Genomic DNA, 16,782 nt, shown 5'->3' on the forward strand with positions numbered 1-16,782 from the left:
CAATCCTTAAATTGAGAAAAATATTATTGCCAATCACTTTTCGATTAAATAAATTTCCAAATCTTTAAACTTTTTTTCTCTTTTTAAATATTTTTTCTCTTAATTTTCACACCTATTATCATATAAAAATACTTTAATATTTATAATAACTAAACAAATCTTTATAGTACATACATGAAAGTAAATTATTTTAGAATTTATTTATTTTTCTCATGATATTATATTAATAACATATTAAGTAAATTCATTAAAACAATTATATTTTATTCATGAATATGTTTTAAATGCATATAACAAAGTTATTAGAATAACTTATTTATATTATTTTATAGTATATTTTTTTATGATATGAAGCATAAAAATATAACTTACTGTCACAATAATACTTAACAAAGTAAGCTAATAAAAATTAGATAATTTTTATATTTTATCAAATCCAAAACAAAAACTAAATTTTTTATATAACAAGCACTTATTAGTATTTTTTTAATCAAAAAAATATTAATTATGATTATATATATTAATGAATATATAATATTATATTTGATTATATAATATTTTAATTTTCGTCCCCTCCTCTATCAAATTTTTAGATCCGTCCCTGGACATAATGAGAGCTTCAAATGACCAAAACCGTCTAGAGTTAAATCATTGTTCTTTCCCCCCTCCCCAAAAAACAAAAAATCATGTAGACAAAAGTTATACATGCGAAATGCAAGATAAGCCTATGCAATGTTCAACATCAAACCCAAAAGAGATGCATGCATTAGAAAACATATTTCATATAAAGAGCATTCATGTGTCTATCGAAAAATTTAAGAGTTGGTTCATGATACTGCAATGGAAATACTAAGATAGTAAATTTCTTAGATAAAAATGTTGAAGCAATCAATCTTATAGTCTGAGTTATTATTAGAAGAAAGAACATAAGAAATATTAGAAACTTCTGAACACACACAGAATTGAAGATCAAAAAATGACTGAAATGGGTTTATTATGATGTTATAAATCCCAACTTACCATGACTATATCCTCTTCTGTTTCAGAGTTGCTAATCAGGTAGCTAAAAGTCTCTGAATCAGGCATTACATCAGCATTCTGCATGTGCTCAAGGACCCTGACCCCATCACTCGTGTTTTTCTGAAAAATTTCAGCAAAATGGTGAGAAAAGGAATGCATTAATGCTGAAGTAGGATAGATGTTGATTCAAATACATTTTGGAAGCACTTCTCAGCATTTCAAAACTTGTCAAAACTATATCCATTATCAGCAGCCATATTTCAACTCATGAGAAATCATTTGTATGCAAAGGATTGCCCAGATAACCGTACTATTTTACAGATACAAGGAGTTATCCCTTAATGCAACTATTGATTTCTACAGTGTAGTTTGGTAAAATTTCTCTTTGCCCAAAGCCCAAGAGTCGGAATGACCCTGCTCAAAGATTTGTGTCATATACTCATGTCCATAACCTATAACTATTTAAAAAGACGAAACGAAAAAATAACAACAAAGGTTCAATGGAACCATTTTTTTAGGTTCAACGAAAGCATTCCAATCTCATTGCAAAACCACAAAAAGCATATTAAGTATAGAACAGAGGCATTAAAGAAACATCACCTCTCTAAAACATTCTGCCATTATGGTATTGTACATGCTAGCTGATGGTTTCAAATTCAGTTCCCCCATTTCATCGAGCATTCTATATGCACCTTCAAGCTGTATTATGAAATAAAATAACATCAACGACGTTCTAAATTTCACTGCAACTCACTAAAATACAGCTACACTGGATACTTAGCAAGATGAAGCTAAAATCAGTAAAAGACTGGTGAACAATAAGCACAAGAATGAAAATGAATGGGTACAACTTACGTCTTTCATCTTCAAGAACAAGTCTATCATACATCTAAATGTCTTATCATTTGTCTCCAGATTGTACTGGCGTATTGTAGAGAAGATCCGATGAACCTTTATTTGAGAATACACCAAAGAATAAAACAAACTACATGTGAGAACAGTAAACTATCCAAGATGTTATAGAATAATTGATTCCAGCTCTACATATATTGCTTACTGACAGGAACTGAGATCTAGCAGAAAATAGGGGATTTTATTGATGAACTAGGGATTGTAAATCACAACCCCTTATTGAAATACACTGTTGGGTCTAACCAACTCTGGAGAGAATTTTCTTCTCCTGAACTAACAAACTGAACAGAATTTTCTAATTGACTAAAAATTAACTAACCCCTAGTATTTCATAGGCAGCAGCTAGGCCTAGCACTACTGCTCCTAAACCTGCTAAACTAGTTTAAAAGGGACAAACAAACCTGTTTCTATCACTTACCTTTCGTTTTTATTAAAAAAGAGAAAAAAATTAATGAGAAGAGATGAATGCAAAAAGAATGGAGGTGCAAAATAATTTCAAATTGAAGCATCCTTACTTAATGGCAAGAGAACAAAAGAAAAATTACGTCACTGTTTTTTCCAAAAGGTAAAGGCGGGTAGAGCAAGCTATGTCATCCAAAAGATGAGCTGGTCAATTCTAAGCAACCTCTCTGCACTAGACAATTGCAAGAAAGACAAAATGTGTGATATAGAGCATAGAGACAAAAGTATTCTTGGATCTTCGCCTAATATACTAAGCTTTTAAGTATACTGATTCCTTGACATGATATTAGAACTTCATGGCCAAGAGGAAAAGAATCCAATTAATGCCAATATAAATTTTAAGATAAAATGGTGAAGACTGAAGAAGCTATATTTCACCTTCCCTTCAAGCTTGAATAAGAACATACAGTGCAGGACCGGAAGAAGATAGAGTAATTATTTATTATTATGATCTTTACTGGATCTTCACTTTACAGTAACATCAAAACTTTCTAAGTCAAAGATATAGACATAACACAACAAAACAATAAGCTTAAAGGTCAAAAGTTTACATCCATCGGAGAAAATCGATGGAACATGTAAAAACACAAATTATGAGAGAATGAAGAAAGAAGAGAGTGATTACATGGATGATGGATCATACCAAATTATATTCAGATGTTTCCTCACAAGTTTGTAATATGGACTGTAACATCTCATTTGATAAAGTCAAGCCCCCTTCACACATTTCATCAACAATATCAAGAGCTACACGCACCTGCATTAGAAACAAAAATCACTAATCTCCAAAATTCACTCGAGAGAAATTGACACATCATGGACTTTTATTGTGAATTTGCATATTGGATAAGATAATGAAAAGAGGAATTATGCCAATCACAGAAGAGGAAAGTACCAGCAATGTCATTGTGATCACTATAATAGAAAAAAGTGCTTAAGAATTTACTTGTTTATGTGAATATATGTTTCTTTCTATTAAATAAAAATATATATTTTAAGATAAGTAACATGGCCACACTATGTCAACCTCTAAATGTTAAAGATATGGGATGGGTGCACTTTCAATGGCTTGTGTTTTTGGAGATGACACATTGACACTTTTCTAATTTTTTTATTTCATTCTGGACTTTCTAATTTCCTCTTACAGAAAGTGCAAAAATCATATGGTCATACCTCGCGCAACGTACAGCTATGTAAAATTAGCTTCTCATATGATGAGGATGAAGGTGACACTTCAAGTGTTTGGTGCAAATCCTTGAATTTTGTAATGACATTCTCAACCTTCACAATACCAACAATAAATATGAGAATGCACACAAACACACATAAAAGTCCATAACAATAACTACAACGTACAATTATTATGCCAAATGTTCACAAAAAAGCACTAGTACCATCTTATCATTGTGTTCAAAAATGCACATGCAATTATGGAGTGTTTAATATACAAACACAATGAAGTAAAATCTCACAACAGTTACGAAGGAATTGCTAAATAGAACAAGGAGGAAATTATTAAATAAAATGCAGCCTCGAATGTCTCCAAAATAAATCTACAGTAAAAGCCACTTTGAAGAAGTTTATTCCATACACCAAATTTGCATAAAATCAACCTAGAATGAAATAAAAAAAAATTAACAAGAATGAAAGGAAAAAGATAAAGAACCATGTCCAGCAAAGTAAATGAAGAGCAACAATTACTGATTTATTGTAAATACCATATTGGCTTCTAACCATAGCTGAGGTGTGAGTATCAACTCTCAATCATTATTTTTGTTAGTTCAAAAACATACAAATTCTACTTATAGCAGGGAATTCATCTCGATATGCTGTGTATAATAGGCTACAAGCCTGTAAATGCCTCTGTATGGAGTTCCATTTTTATTGACAATTAAAAATAAGTTAACAAAAAAAAATCATAACTTAGGTATGCTAAAAGAAATTTAAATGGGTTTCATAAAAGTTCTATCATCACTGCAATTTGAAGTATCATGAAAATGTAAAACTGGCGATATATTTTTAGAGAAAGAAAAATGGATGAAGGAAAGCGCTTGATGGTATCATGGACTTGAGGAAATTATCAATGACATATGCAAGAATTTTCTTACCGATAAATTTGGGATGCTAACAGCATAACTTGCAATGAAGTTTGTAATATTATTTGTTTCATAATCTGCAATGCATAAGAATCTCAGTACAAGATATACACCAATTAAGATTTATAGAGGAATTCAATCCCCAATTCTTCAGCAGAATCACAATATGACTTAGATAATTGGTGTTATATTAAAAAAACCAATATTCAGTACATTAATAATTGACAAAGAAAAAAGAAACCTGCAATCTTAATATATGTCCATTTATACATATAATGCTTGGGATTTTGTTCCTCTAGAGTACCTTGTGTAATATAAAGGGTAAAATGCAGAATGTATGAAAGACTTAAGAAGCTATAGTTCTGCAGTTTTGACCCCCTATACTTTAGAGGAGCCAAATTCGAAAGACTTAAGTAACATAATTCAAGAGATACAACAGCTATATCATATGCAATTTGTTTTCCTTTTTTGCAAGCAGAAACATTGTTTGATGTCTAGCAAAATCCAAATAGGTGATGAGAAGATAAATATTGTAATCATACCACTTGTTTTGAAGTCCAAAAGGAAGTTCTCTGCAACAGGTTCCAATTGATGCCTTCCTAATGCCTGAAATATCTTTTCTACAGATTCTACAGATGAAAGCTTTTTTATGTTTATGATTTCCAATAGCTCCAATATCTCCTTCTTCCGCTCACTCTCACAAAGAGCCAATAAATAATTTTCTGCAACATAAGTTGAATAAAGTAAGTTTCCATTTTAAGGTGCTACACAAAACAGAATTTTCTATCATTATTGAACAACGATGTGCAGAACCAGCAACAACACCTTGTCACTTAACATTCATTTCTGAAGTAATTGACCACTGACCATGTCACTTAAAATTCACAGTCTCATTAAATGAAACTGCAAATGTCAACATCTGCTACGGATAATCCAAAGCTAGATGTTTGAACACAGCTTCTATGAAACAAATTATGACAAACCAATGCATTTGAGGGAGAAAAGCATATCCACCCACCTCGTAAATCAGAAATTTCTTCACCATCATTCTCTGCAATGAGATTACAGATTTCTTGAATCTTTTCTTCATTATTAACTCTTAACCACAACATCATTTCGTAGTAACCGAGTCTGGTAATTAAACTGGCATTCTGGTCTTTGATAGCATCACAGAAAAAATGAAACTCTTCAACCATACACATGTCAATAGTATACAAAAGAAGTGGACGATATGATTGCTCTTCTAGCCGAAATCCTCGTTCACCCATCAATTTAAAAAGATGGAAAACCTTCCCCAACTCTTCTATCACTATGTCTTCGTCACTACTTTCCCTAGCCTTTTCTATGCACATTTCTATCAGTGCGTTGTACCCTTTGATCCCTGGATCTCGTCCAACTTTACCAAACAATGCAATGGTAGCCTCCGGTCCAAGTACCTTTGCACAAATTCTAACCAACTTATTAAAACGGTTCTCTTGGGAAAATTCAAACAAGTGTCTCTGTTTCTTTTTGCGAGAATGTCCTTTCCGTTGTAACAATAAATTATTGTTATATATGTTTGAGAGCCATGATATACTTGGCTGACTTTGGGACTCTTTTGCATTATCATTTCTCTTAGACATGGGTTTCTTCACCGAGATACTATCACCTGACAGTACGAAACAATACAACAAATAACCTTTTAGGAAAGGAAAAAAGAGAAGACAAGCTCAGCACTTGAACAATACACCAATTAACCGATAATGTCTCACAGGAATTTCATCAAACACTTACCGTAGTAAATAGAAGAAATCTTCTTAAACGCCACATTAGAAGAATCATCTGCACCAAAATATTCACAAACACCAAAAACAAATTTGAGACTGAAAAAACACTACCCATCAACGAATTCCGCAACAAAACTCTAAATTTAGCTCATTCAGCTTCAGAAAACACAACACTCCTAAAAACAAAAGAGTGCAGAATTACCTGAAGCAGGGGATTGTTTAAGCTTGAGGCTTGCGAGTGTAGAATCTCCATCGAATTCCGAAAAGAAGGAAGAGTATGCAGCAGAACGTGAACGTGAACGGAATCGGGTTAGATTTCTAACGTAGGAGAAATATGAATGGCGCATTTTTTTCACAGCACTTTTGAAGGAACACGGGCAAATGGAAATTGTGCTTCTTGCCGCAGCGAAGAGAACGCGACTATTTTGCAAGGTTCTGAAAACCGGACCGGTCATCAAACCGTTCTAGTCACTGGTTCACTGGTCCAACCGGTCTAACTGGTGGTTCAACCGGAAAAACCGTTTTAGAATAAAATAATAAATAAATAAACATCCTAAAATATCTTCCAAATTTAATACACTACACAAAAAATCATCAACCAAATTCACATGATCTTATCAAAATACAAACTCAAGTTAAATAGTGAAAAAAATACTCAAAGGATTATCAATTTCAAAAGAATGTTGAGCTAGTTCAGTTAGAAAATGTTGATCATTCTGTAGTATTATGCTAACTGAATATGAACCTGAATCTTGCAAGATGACCTTTTCGGTTTAATCTTAGGCAGCGTTGCGTTCATCTGTTGTAAGAGAGCTCCCTTAGCAACATATTCTTCTTGCTGAGCAAGCCATAAACAGGATCTAGTGTTGTTTCCAAGTTGAGGTATCAACATAACAATTAACAAATAGTCATTGAATAAGAAAGCATAACATATCACCAACTACCTATACACTTTGACTCTCCTTCCACTACCATCATCATCATCATTCATCAGTTTATTTATATATGGCATTGGCAGGCAGCTAGGCTACTCATTCAGCAACAACCAGCATTTGATTTGATTTCCATTTTTAGCATTCAGCAACAACTATTACAAAAAGCAGCATAACAACAACAGCAGCTTAACAAGTTATTAATCACAAATTCCAAAGCTCAACAAGTTATTAATCACAAATTCCAAAGCTCAACAAGTTATTAATCACAAATTCCAAAGCTCAACAAGTTATTAATCACAAATTCCAAATTCAAAACACTGATCAGTGATCACACAATCGCAGTGCCATAACAAAACGGCAGCATAACAACAACAGCAGCACAATAAGGGGAAAAGAACAATGAAAGTCACAAAAGAAATTAGCAATCCTATTCCTGTTTCGTGCATTTAATTACTCATAAACAAAACTCAACACAGAACAACACAAAGAACAAAAACAGGACTAAAATGAATCAACTAATCAGTAATCATTCAATCCAAAACAGAGCTAATCATTCCATGATTCAAGTTTCAATTAGTAGCACTAACAGAATCCCCCCAAAAAAATCAATGTTCTGATCAGAACTAAGAACAGAGAAGGAATATTCATTAAGGTGTCCAAATCCTCATATCAAGTCTTCAGCCACTAGCAAACTCAGAACACAAAAACACAATAAACAAAACTTTTGATTCTAAAACTAATAAATCTCCAAAAAAATCTAGACCGATTTAAATACTCACTATTTTCAACAAAAACTAAGGCATATCAACCCTCAAATTCACATGAAGTTCACCGTTTTAGAAACAAGTTCACATTTTGGTACCTATTGGAACAGGTGACAGCAAACTAAGTCCAACCAACTTCATCTCCTTCCCACTTTAGAATCCGGCCATCGGCAACGTTGGTATATGGCCCTCCGCCGTGACAATCGAATACGAGACTCTCAGGACCAAGGGCTCCGGTGACGTGGAGGAGGCGCGCGGCGTGGAGGAGTGAGCAGTTTGGGCAGAGTGTGAGGAAGATCTGTTGAGTGCGACGGACAATGGCGATCAGGCGACGGACACGACGACTGACGACGGCAGAAGTGCGGCTGAGAAGACGAAAACCAGACGCGAATGTCGATCTCAACGAAGAAGCTGCAATTGGCGAGACTGTGAGAATGAACAGGGGTTGGAGACCTGGAGCACGACGACAGCGCGATGGACGGCGGTAGTGCCTCACTCCCTGCTCCGGTGGTGGAGGTTAGATGGCTAGGGTTTGTTTGAGGGCAAAACCAAAAAGCTCTGAAGAGAAAACGTGTGAGGAGGGTGTGTTGGACTGTTGGGGGAAGGGGGGTGAGTGAGTGAGTGAAGGGGCTGAACGTGGGTTTTTTTCCTTTTTTTTTAATAAAAACGGTGCGTTTATTAAGAACCGGCCGGTTACCGGTCCGGTCCGATCGATCGGTTCTCGGCCGGTTCAACAGTTTTCGAACGGTTTGCAGATGGACGGTTGACCGGACCGTTTTCATTGCCGGTTCGACCGGTTCAACCGGCCGGTCCGGTCCAATTTTCAGAACCATGATTATTTGTATTCTATTTATTTTGTTGTTGAAATAGTTTGGTAAGTGTTGAATGCTGTTTCAAAAAATGCAAGAAATGTTTCAAATATTAGGTTGACCATATGAATCAAATGATATTAAAGTATTCTATTATGAATTGTCCTTTAATAACTCCTCTTATTATTGCTGTGCACTACACACCTGGTTGTTGTAAGTTTGTAGCTGTGGTATCTATTAGCATTGAACATCGTTAAAAAATTGTGTATATATGACATTCAAATCTGGAATTTTCTCCTGCCTCATTAAACTGCCAAGGCCTTTGAGAACTACCTTTTTTACGTTTAATTTTTTGCTACATTTTCAAGGGAACAAAATTTTTATACCAATGAGACAAAACTTTGTTATACCAACGAGACGAAGCTTAATTTCTGCCTCACTGATACAACACCCAACAAGAGTTTGCAATTTTGTATACTATATACACAAGAATCATATCCTATGTAAATTAAATCTCGTAACTTAAAATTGTACATCAACAAAAGGTATAGGGCCTTTAAAGTTGATTCCTCAACTGCATCAATAGGCCCTGCATGGTCTCAATCTTTTGACTTAGTTTGACAATGGTACGGTGCTGAGTGGAAGAAGAGTCCGAAGTACCAACATGAGTGATTAGTTCACTGAGTTTAGCCTGTGACTCTACAACTACTTCCTCAAGCTGAGTTAATGTCTCTTCCATGGTTTTGTGTGGTCCTTCATTAACCCCGCTTGGTAAGGGAGAATGTCCTCTATTACCAACAACACTACCATCTCTGGTAACCTTTTCAGAAGAGAAAATCTTGTCAATGCCCTCGCTTCCTGCAAGTCACCGTACCATGTTTAGAATATTAGAAAACTACTACAAATAACTATACCATTGTTGCTACCATTACTAGAAACAGTAGAAACTACCTGCAAATCATCATAACATTATTGATTATAATTTGTCCGAGTATACAGTTATTTAGTTAGAAACAAAGGGAGTAGGAAAAGTAAGCACAAATGTATAGCCAAAGGATCAATAAGCTATACAATCAACCAAAGCTAGAAGGCCTAGAGAGTGATAACGTTGCATCATAGTTTTCCATTGATTTGCCGAGCATTCTAAGTATCATACATGACATGATCACTAGTTGTCATCAATGAACCAACCACTTGGATTCATGAAACCTTGCTTCAAATCACTATCCATTACCTATATATTTAGTTTACTGAAGGCTATAACATAACAATAATAAATAGAAATTAAAAGAACAAGATATGTCCGATGAAAATTAATTCAGAAACATTAGAAACTGGAAAGCATACCTAGGTTACCAAGTTGATCTATTACAGCCTGACCAACAGAACCTTCCAGCTTAAGCAGCCGCAAAACTCCAGCAGTGATTCGGCCAATCGAATCAATTTCAGATTTGCACAGCAAAGTGAGGTGCTGAAGCTCATCCTTGGTTACTGCTGCTTCAATCTGCAAGGTACAATCATCATCAAACACAACATTCATGAGACAATGACCTATATCTAACTATGAAATTCCCATTACCGGTTGTTTAACAGCGAACTTTATGTCTTCCACTTCCCAATTCACTATGTCATCAGTGTTGTCCTCACATAATATCAAGCGAACTTCAAGACCAACTCCCTCAGTTGTGTTACTATTTTCTTTATCCCCGTTTGCAATTAACATTGATGGAGGATTGCCCTTTTGGATATGAGGCTTTAATATTCGTAGCCCTTCAATTCCTACCTGTAAGTGCAGGCTCAATAAGGTAAGGTGTATGAAAGGGGTAAGACATATCTGGATGATAGACAAGAAACAGAAAAGAGATACACGTAGAAAACCAATCAGTAAGGATATTGAATTTTATCATTCTCAAAGGAGAAAGAAAATTCTCAATTCTGCAGTAATTTGGAGAAAAATTTACACAAACAGATTGCATTAAATCTTTGAAACTCAGAAGGAAGCTTTTTCTACCGTAACAAGCTCTATTGGATTTTGTTTTATCCGATGCAATTGTGCTTTGCCATCCAGAACCTTCTTTGGGCTACTTTTTGCATTTACTCGTAAACCACGGAAAGTTGTGTGCCAACACCTCTCTTCTCTGTCTACAACCTCAAGACTGGAGAACCACCACTGTTCAGCCATCTGATCTGCACCTTCAAGAGCAAATAACCAGTCTCTCAATTCTATAGTTACATCCACGTCATCTGGCTTCTTCAGGTGTGGAAAACTGGTTTCCTCCCCTTGTCTCATACTTTCAGCTAGCAAAAAGTTCAGCAAGTAAGAAATGTATACTTAGCAAAATAAGTCTATGCAACACAAAACAAATCTATTTTATGTAATAAGCAAATATAGCAACTAGAAAAAATCAGGTGAAATTGCTTCATACCATCTTCTGAATTATCAACCATGAGAGGTGTTGTCTTAAAAAGTTTTGATAAGGGTCCTTTTTGTAAGTTTTCCAACCCTTTTGAAAGGCCTGTCCCAGGGCCTCCATCAGGTCCAAGTATTCCAAATCTATGCAGGAGGGCTTCAGCATAGTTCATTCCTCCACCAAGTCGAACACCAGAAACAGAAGCTGACACATTTAAACTATGAGACTCCATATCTTGCTCATTTAGTGGAATGACATGAACCATACTGATGTCTAGAAAAGGGATTGAATGAGCATTTCCATTCATTGGATGTTTCTTATTCTTATCTACCCAAAAAACAGCTCTAAGATGAGGATATCCATTATCACTTGGTGAGGGAACATTTTCGCTAGGACTCAAGAATGATCCATTTTCACATGGTAAGTGCCCCTCAGCATCCACACAATCTATCTGGACACTCTCCCACCGTAAAGTAGATGAAACAACAATAGCCCCTCCAAGGGTTTTATGGGCGGCATTAATGAATAGATCATCTCCGATAAACTGTACTAAAGGCATTCCCTCAACATTCACCGAAGACTCTAGAAATCTAAGTTGGAGGTCCTTTACTGTTAAACTCACAGCAGTATCACTGGGAACCTTGTCCATCAGCTTTCCACTAAAAGACTTGTCTCTAACGTCCTCTAGTTGTTTCCTTTTCCCAACCATAGCTATTTTCTCACTAACTCGCCCAAAATAACCATAGACGTCCAGGACAAAAAATAATTGTTCAACAGAAGTGTTGGATAGATACTGTCCACAAGCAACTCCAACCCTGACAATACCCCCTGAAGGAGGAATATGTAACAGTGGACTGCCATCAGCAGTTGCCATAGCTACTTCAATGCAAGCATCTTTGAGATCAACACATCTCAACAGTCCTCCAGTTTGTCCAAGGTAATTTTGAAGTTTGATTTTGTCATTACATGCCTCCAGGGACAAAGTAAGCTGCGATGCTCTGGCAGTCCACTTCTTCTGGCTAGCATCGATCGGTTGACCTTCCCAAAGACTAAAACAAGCAGGATCCTTTTCCAGGTTCAGCATTATTAGTTTCAATGAGGGTGAATCAGAAAAGGAAAGGTTTTCAATTTGGAGTCTTGCTCCAGTGAAGGAGGTCTGAACTGTATTATTATCCATATAGATTTTAGAAATATCAGTTTCAATGTTGTCTAGTGGAACTGTAAGGTCAAGCCCCTTGAGACTGAAAATAAAAGATTTTATTGAGAAGTCCGGTAGAATGTCACCAGGACTGACAACAATATCATCAGCTAAGAATGAGGATATCCTCAGGCATGTTTCCTCCTGAAGATGAACCTGAACAAATATACAAAGATCATCAAACATATAATTGACAAAAAAAAAAAAGACAAAAAAGATGCACTATACGTCTGTAACAAGATATTTATTGAAAGATGATGCACATACCATAAGAGGCTGACAATCAATAACTGTCTGAGAAGCAAAGGATGGTGGAAGTGGTGAAGGCATGACTTGAAGTGCATGGAGGCATATTAGAGGGATTCCCTCAATCACTTGCCACTGCTGTTCTCCTAGAGGGTATATTGGAGGGCAAAAGCTTCTAGCTGCCAAAAGAAAGGATTTAAAAACCAGTTGTTAAGCATTGGTAAAGTGATATATTATTTTCAAGAAACGTGTTCATAACTTAATACCAAATTCAGGCACATGGAAAGCATCTTTTGTGACAGCTTGCATCGATGGTTGCACTAGTGTACACTGCGGAGATGAATAGATGTCCCTGCATTCCAATGATAACAAGCAACCTAGTTACATTGTTACGTTATAGTGATTAGTACAGTCAACTTAGGAAGGAAAACAGATTATTGTGCCATTAAAACTATCAAAAGCCACCAAAATGATTGATCAACTAGAGCATATGAGAAACCCTTTTTTTTTCTCTCCTTTTGTCGATTTGCATTAACTGCTCAGGATTTAATGCAGGATCTAACCATGAAAGTGGTTTTATGGACAGAGCACAAAGGCACAAACCTTAAAATTATTCCACCAATTGTAATCTTGGTCAAGTTATTGTCATTCTCTCCTTCAGAAAGACTGGCCTGCAAAAGTACATGAAACAGTATAACTCACTGATAGCCTGATAACATTGCACAATAAGGGGGAATAACATGGCAATATGACATCTTAAAAGCACATTTGTTAAAAGCATGTGACATCTTAACCTTTGCACCATACATACAACCATAGCATGAATCATCCAGATAATATAAGGAGCTTTCTTTTCTTACCTTTCTCTAAGAATGATTAGCTGTAGTTATAAGAAATAAACTTATCACACTAAAACCACATTGGCAAAACAAATATAGCAGCTACAATTTTGTATTCCTTTTGTTTACTTGTTTGTTTCTGCATAGTGCATATCTTGTATATCTTGTAGCCTCCAAAGACCCCCTCCCCACCAATTTGCTTTTGATATAACCAATTCTATCCTTCCCTCTAGACAAGGCTAAGGTGTTGTCAGTTTATCACCAACACTCATAAGTAATATGGGACAAGTACCAAAGAAAGAATAATGGGGGAAAGAATAGTAAGATTATGTAAAGAAAAATAAAATGAATATGAAAATAAAGCATTACCCGAGAGAAAAAGAGGGACTGCAGCAAAAGCTCAAGCTGGAATTCTGCAAGTTATTGTCATTGGTTGGATCATTTATTAACTCTATGAATTTGACTATATAATTGAAAGAGGTTTAAATTTATCTAAAAAGAAAGCTATGTGGCTAGCAACAAACCAGTATCTTTAATGCAAAGAAATATATGATCTACAACGATCGAGACCAGAGAACGCCCAGCAGCTTCAGTTGATCGCTGCTATGATTCAATTACAGAGACACTCAAAGGATGTCAAAATGAAACAATATTTTTATCCAAAGGAAACTACTGAGGATGGGTATTCTGAAAAACTGAAAAGTTAAAAAACAGTGTGAAACCTGCTGAGTCTTTAAATCAACATTGCCCCTGTTTAGACAGACATATAATCCTGTCATAAAGCGGAGAAGTGCGCGTAGCCCTGCTCATACATGTTGTAGTAACTCATGTCAGTGATGTCACAATGATGCCATGTGTATCAATTCAATGTGGATACAAGAAACATTACATGTGCCCTTTTTACTTACCAGGTTCACTTAGTGCAGGGCAAACAGCTTCATTGATGTGCAACTGAACCTCAAGCCCAAGTGGACTGTTCAAGTCAGTTCTCTGAACTGTTATCTGGCAGTTATAAATTCCAGCTATATTTCATGACTCAAACATTCAAACATAAAACAGATGTTTATAAGATTAGTTGTAGGAACTATATTTACATATGCTTCTCCTGATATTCCTTCAATAAAACGCTCTCCTCCAAAGAATACTCGCTTTGCACCATCATCATCTCTCAGGTTTGATCCCTCTTCAGAGAAGCCTAATGCAGCATCCGCGAACATGTCAGGATGAGGCAAAAGATCAATAGACAAAGATTCCCATTCTAGTTTCTGAGAAAGAAAAAAGAAAAACATGTATGAATTATTAGATGGTAATGCCAATAAAAGCAACATAACATCCACAACCTTGAGAGTATAGCTAAAAATATAATTGCTTTTTATGAACCATTCTTTTTATTTTTCAATAAAACTTATCGGAACTATGTATTCTAATCATATAACTAAATGACAACTGTAAAATAAGCAAAATGAAAGAAATAAAACCAAATCAATACAGATTACACATATAAGCATATTAAAACTAGAGAAGGAGGTAATTACTTTGAAGACATATATATATTTCTTGTTACTGGAGAATTCCCGTGCTTCCTTAAGATTTACAACCTGTAAAGGCAAATCTTTCAATAAAATGCCATATGCAAGGGTGTCAGATTTTTAAGCCTGGGTTTCAACAAATACCTGCCAGCTCTCATTTGTGGTATACAGCAAAAGGTTATGTATTGTGATAGATGCCATTGGTGGTGCCCTATAAATAGATTTCAGGGAAAACTTAAAAAAACATAGTACTTGAGCCAAACACAAAGTGAAATTCTTTAGGTTTATACTTAAAAAATACTTGATAGACCCGTCAGAGACTAAGATGTCCACGTCAGTTTCAATTTCAATTTCAATTCATTCAAAATCACAACAGTTGACAGGGTTGGTAGAGCACAAATAAACCAAATTCTGAGCATCAAGAAACAAGAATTTACCATGTTGCTCCCACTTTTCGACGCGCGCCCCCACCACCACGAGTTTCAAGTAATAGATTAACTGTGTGAATTTGTATAGTCATGCCATCAGAAATCTGAAACCGTCAGTAACTCTATCAATGAGTAACATTTTCAAATGAAAAATGTCTTTGCATGACAAGTAATTGATCATCGCTATGAAACTACCAAACCTATGGAAAGGAATGCTATAAGCTGAATCACAATTCAATCAACCTTACACTAAATCCTTATCATATTCATCTCTCATTGTAAAACAACCAGTCCCCATTGGCAATAACAGCAACGGAAACAAATATAGTAAAAAATAAACTGAAAGAGAGTAAAGTGACAAGTGTCACAAACCTTATCAGCGAAACCATAACCACTACCCTTCGAGGTGGCAGCCGATGAAGTGGCACTGCACAGAAACCAAGCTTAGTGAATAAGCATTGAAAAACAGCATAAGCATCCATCAACGCACAAAAATAAAATCAAGTAACAAGTTTAATTCACCTGTTGGTACTACTAACAGATGCATCAAAATCAGAATTCTCCTCCAGAACTAGATCAAGCCGATCAATTTGCACAATGATCGGCTCTACTTGCACATTACTCACGGAAGGAAGCTGAAAAAGAAAAGAAGAGAATTGGTTAATAATATTAACAAATTTAGAGTTAAAAAATGAATAAATCGCAGCGGAGAGAAAGAGAATTGAAGAAGGTTAACCATGATGTCCAATTTGGCAACTTTAGCTGTGGAAACGTTAAGCGCAGGTGGCAAGGCCAAGCTGGAATGCAAGGCATCACCATCGATATCTAAATTGGAGAGACTTAGAGTGCGGCCTTGGAGCTTGAACTGCTCTCTGGAGAAGGATTTGAGCCAATACTTGAGCGTGTACTCTAGTGCACGAGCTAGTATTGACTCCATTCTAAGACAAGTTACTTCTCAGTTCAGAATTTCAGATCAAGATCATGGAAGGAACTTGGGGACTCTGAATAACAATCGTTTGATTCCTTGACACCTTCTTTGTTTGTTAGGGGTGGTGATTTGAGAGAGAGAGAGAGAGAGCACGTGCGCGGCACGTGAGAATATAACAGCAGAGGACCTGTGTCTGTCTGAATTCTGGAATCGCAACTGCGCACCTCTTCTTCTTCTGTCCTTTTCTTTTCGTTTCTTTTCTTTTCTATGCTATTCTGTTCTCTTTCTATGTGCTGTGAACAATGGTTCCTCGCGTCCTCTCTTAATTGGGAAAATACGCAAAATATGTTTTGAACTGAGTTTAATTATGCTTAAATATATAATTTCTATGTAAACTTTTTATCTTAATTTAATGATAAATAAAAAAAATTAATTTTGA

The 16,782-nt window shown here is 35.6% G+C and overlaps 2 protein-coding genes across 7 annotated transcripts; both read right to left on the reverse strand.

The window, feature by feature from the left end:
• Nucleotides 747–8,584, reverse strand: LOC107612717 (pentatricopeptide repeat-containing protein At4g04790, mitochondrial). Of its 5 annotated transcripts, XM_021108958.1 has the most exons (13): nt 8,054–8,583; nt 7,201–7,343; nt 7,002–7,116; nt 6,459–6,753; nt 6,264–6,311; nt 5,509–6,138; nt 5,033–5,212; nt 4,503–4,567; nt 3,568–3,675; nt 3,038–3,151; nt 1,876–1,971; nt 1,621–1,719; nt 747–1,140 (listed from the first exon to the last, which is right to left on the reverse strand). In XM_021108958.1, exons 4-13 carry the CDS (start codon nt 6,709–6,711, stop codon nt 1,003–1,005), a joined length of 1,731 nt encoding a protein of 576 aa, XP_020964617.1. In that variant the 5' UTR covers nt 6,712–6,753; nt 7,002–7,116; nt 7,201–7,343; nt 8,054–8,583; the 3' UTR covers nt 747–1,002. The 5 variants fall into 5 exon arrangements, 4 of the variants coding, with proteins under 4 accessions (XP_020964617.1, XP_020964615.1, XP_020964614.1 ...); XM_021108956.1 differs by lacking the exon at nt 7,201–7,343; XM_021108955.1 differs by having other exon boundaries at nt 7,002–7,343.
• LOC107613025 lies at nt 9,125–16,672 on the reverse strand. 2 transcript variants are annotated; one of them, XM_016314851.2, is made up of 19 exons: nt 16,152–16,672; nt 15,938–16,050; nt 15,788–15,842; nt 15,425–15,519; nt 15,132–15,198; nt 14,994–15,056; nt 14,553–14,723; nt 14,367–14,460; nt 14,181–14,260; nt 13,983–14,058; nt 13,828–13,871; nt 13,223–13,290; nt 12,886–12,971; nt 12,641–12,798; nt 11,191–12,529; nt 10,776–11,062; nt 10,344–10,547; nt 10,112–10,268; nt 9,125–9,622 (listed from the first exon to the last, which is right to left on the reverse strand). In XM_016314851.2, the coding sequence occupies exons 1-19, from the start codon at nt 16,350–16,352 to the stop codon at nt 9,321–9,323; spliced, it is 3,660 nt and encodes a 1,219-aa protein (XP_016170337.1). In that variant the 5' UTR covers nt 16,353–16,672; the 3' UTR covers nt 9,125–9,320. The 2 variants fall into 2 exon arrangements, with proteins under 2 accessions (XP_016170337.1, XP_016170336.1); XM_016314850.2 differs by having other exon boundaries at nt 13,983–14,061.

Source organism: Arachis ipaensis, chromosome B08 (genome assembly GCF_000816755.2).
Source record: "Arachis ipaensis cultivar K30076 chromosome B08, Araip1.1, whole genome shotgun sequence".
Classification (NCBI taxonomy): domain Eukaryota; kingdom Viridiplantae; phylum Streptophyta; class Magnoliopsida; order Fabales; family Fabaceae; genus Arachis; species Arachis ipaensis.

Bases quoted from the DNA above. Each gene is read 5' to 3' on its own strand.
- LOC107612717 (XM_021108956.1), bottom strand. From the start codon at position 6,711: ATGACCGGTCCGGTTTTCAGAACCTTGCAAAATAGTCGCGTTCTCTTC. The intron at 5,213-5,508 runs GTGGGTGGATAT...CTTATGTTGCAG, and splicing joins AGAAATTTCTGATTTACGAG to AAAATTATTTATTGGCTCTT. The intron at 1,141-1,620 runs GTGATGTTTCTT...GAAATTTTTCAG, and splicing joins TGGCAGAATGTTTTAGAGAG to AAAAACACGAGTGATGGGGT.
- LOC107613025 (XM_016314850.2), bottom strand. From the start codon at position 16,352: ATGGAGTCAATACTAGCTCGTGCACTAGAGTACACGCTCAAGTATTGG. The intron at 14,724-14,993 runs GTAATTACCTCC...TTTCTTTCTCAG, and splicing joins AATATATATATGTCTTCAAA to AAACTAGAATGGGAATCTTT. The intron at 13,291-13,827 runs GTAATGCTTTAT...GTACTTTTGCAG, and splicing joins AGTCCCTCTTTTTCTCTCGG to GCCAGTCTTTCTGAAGGAGA.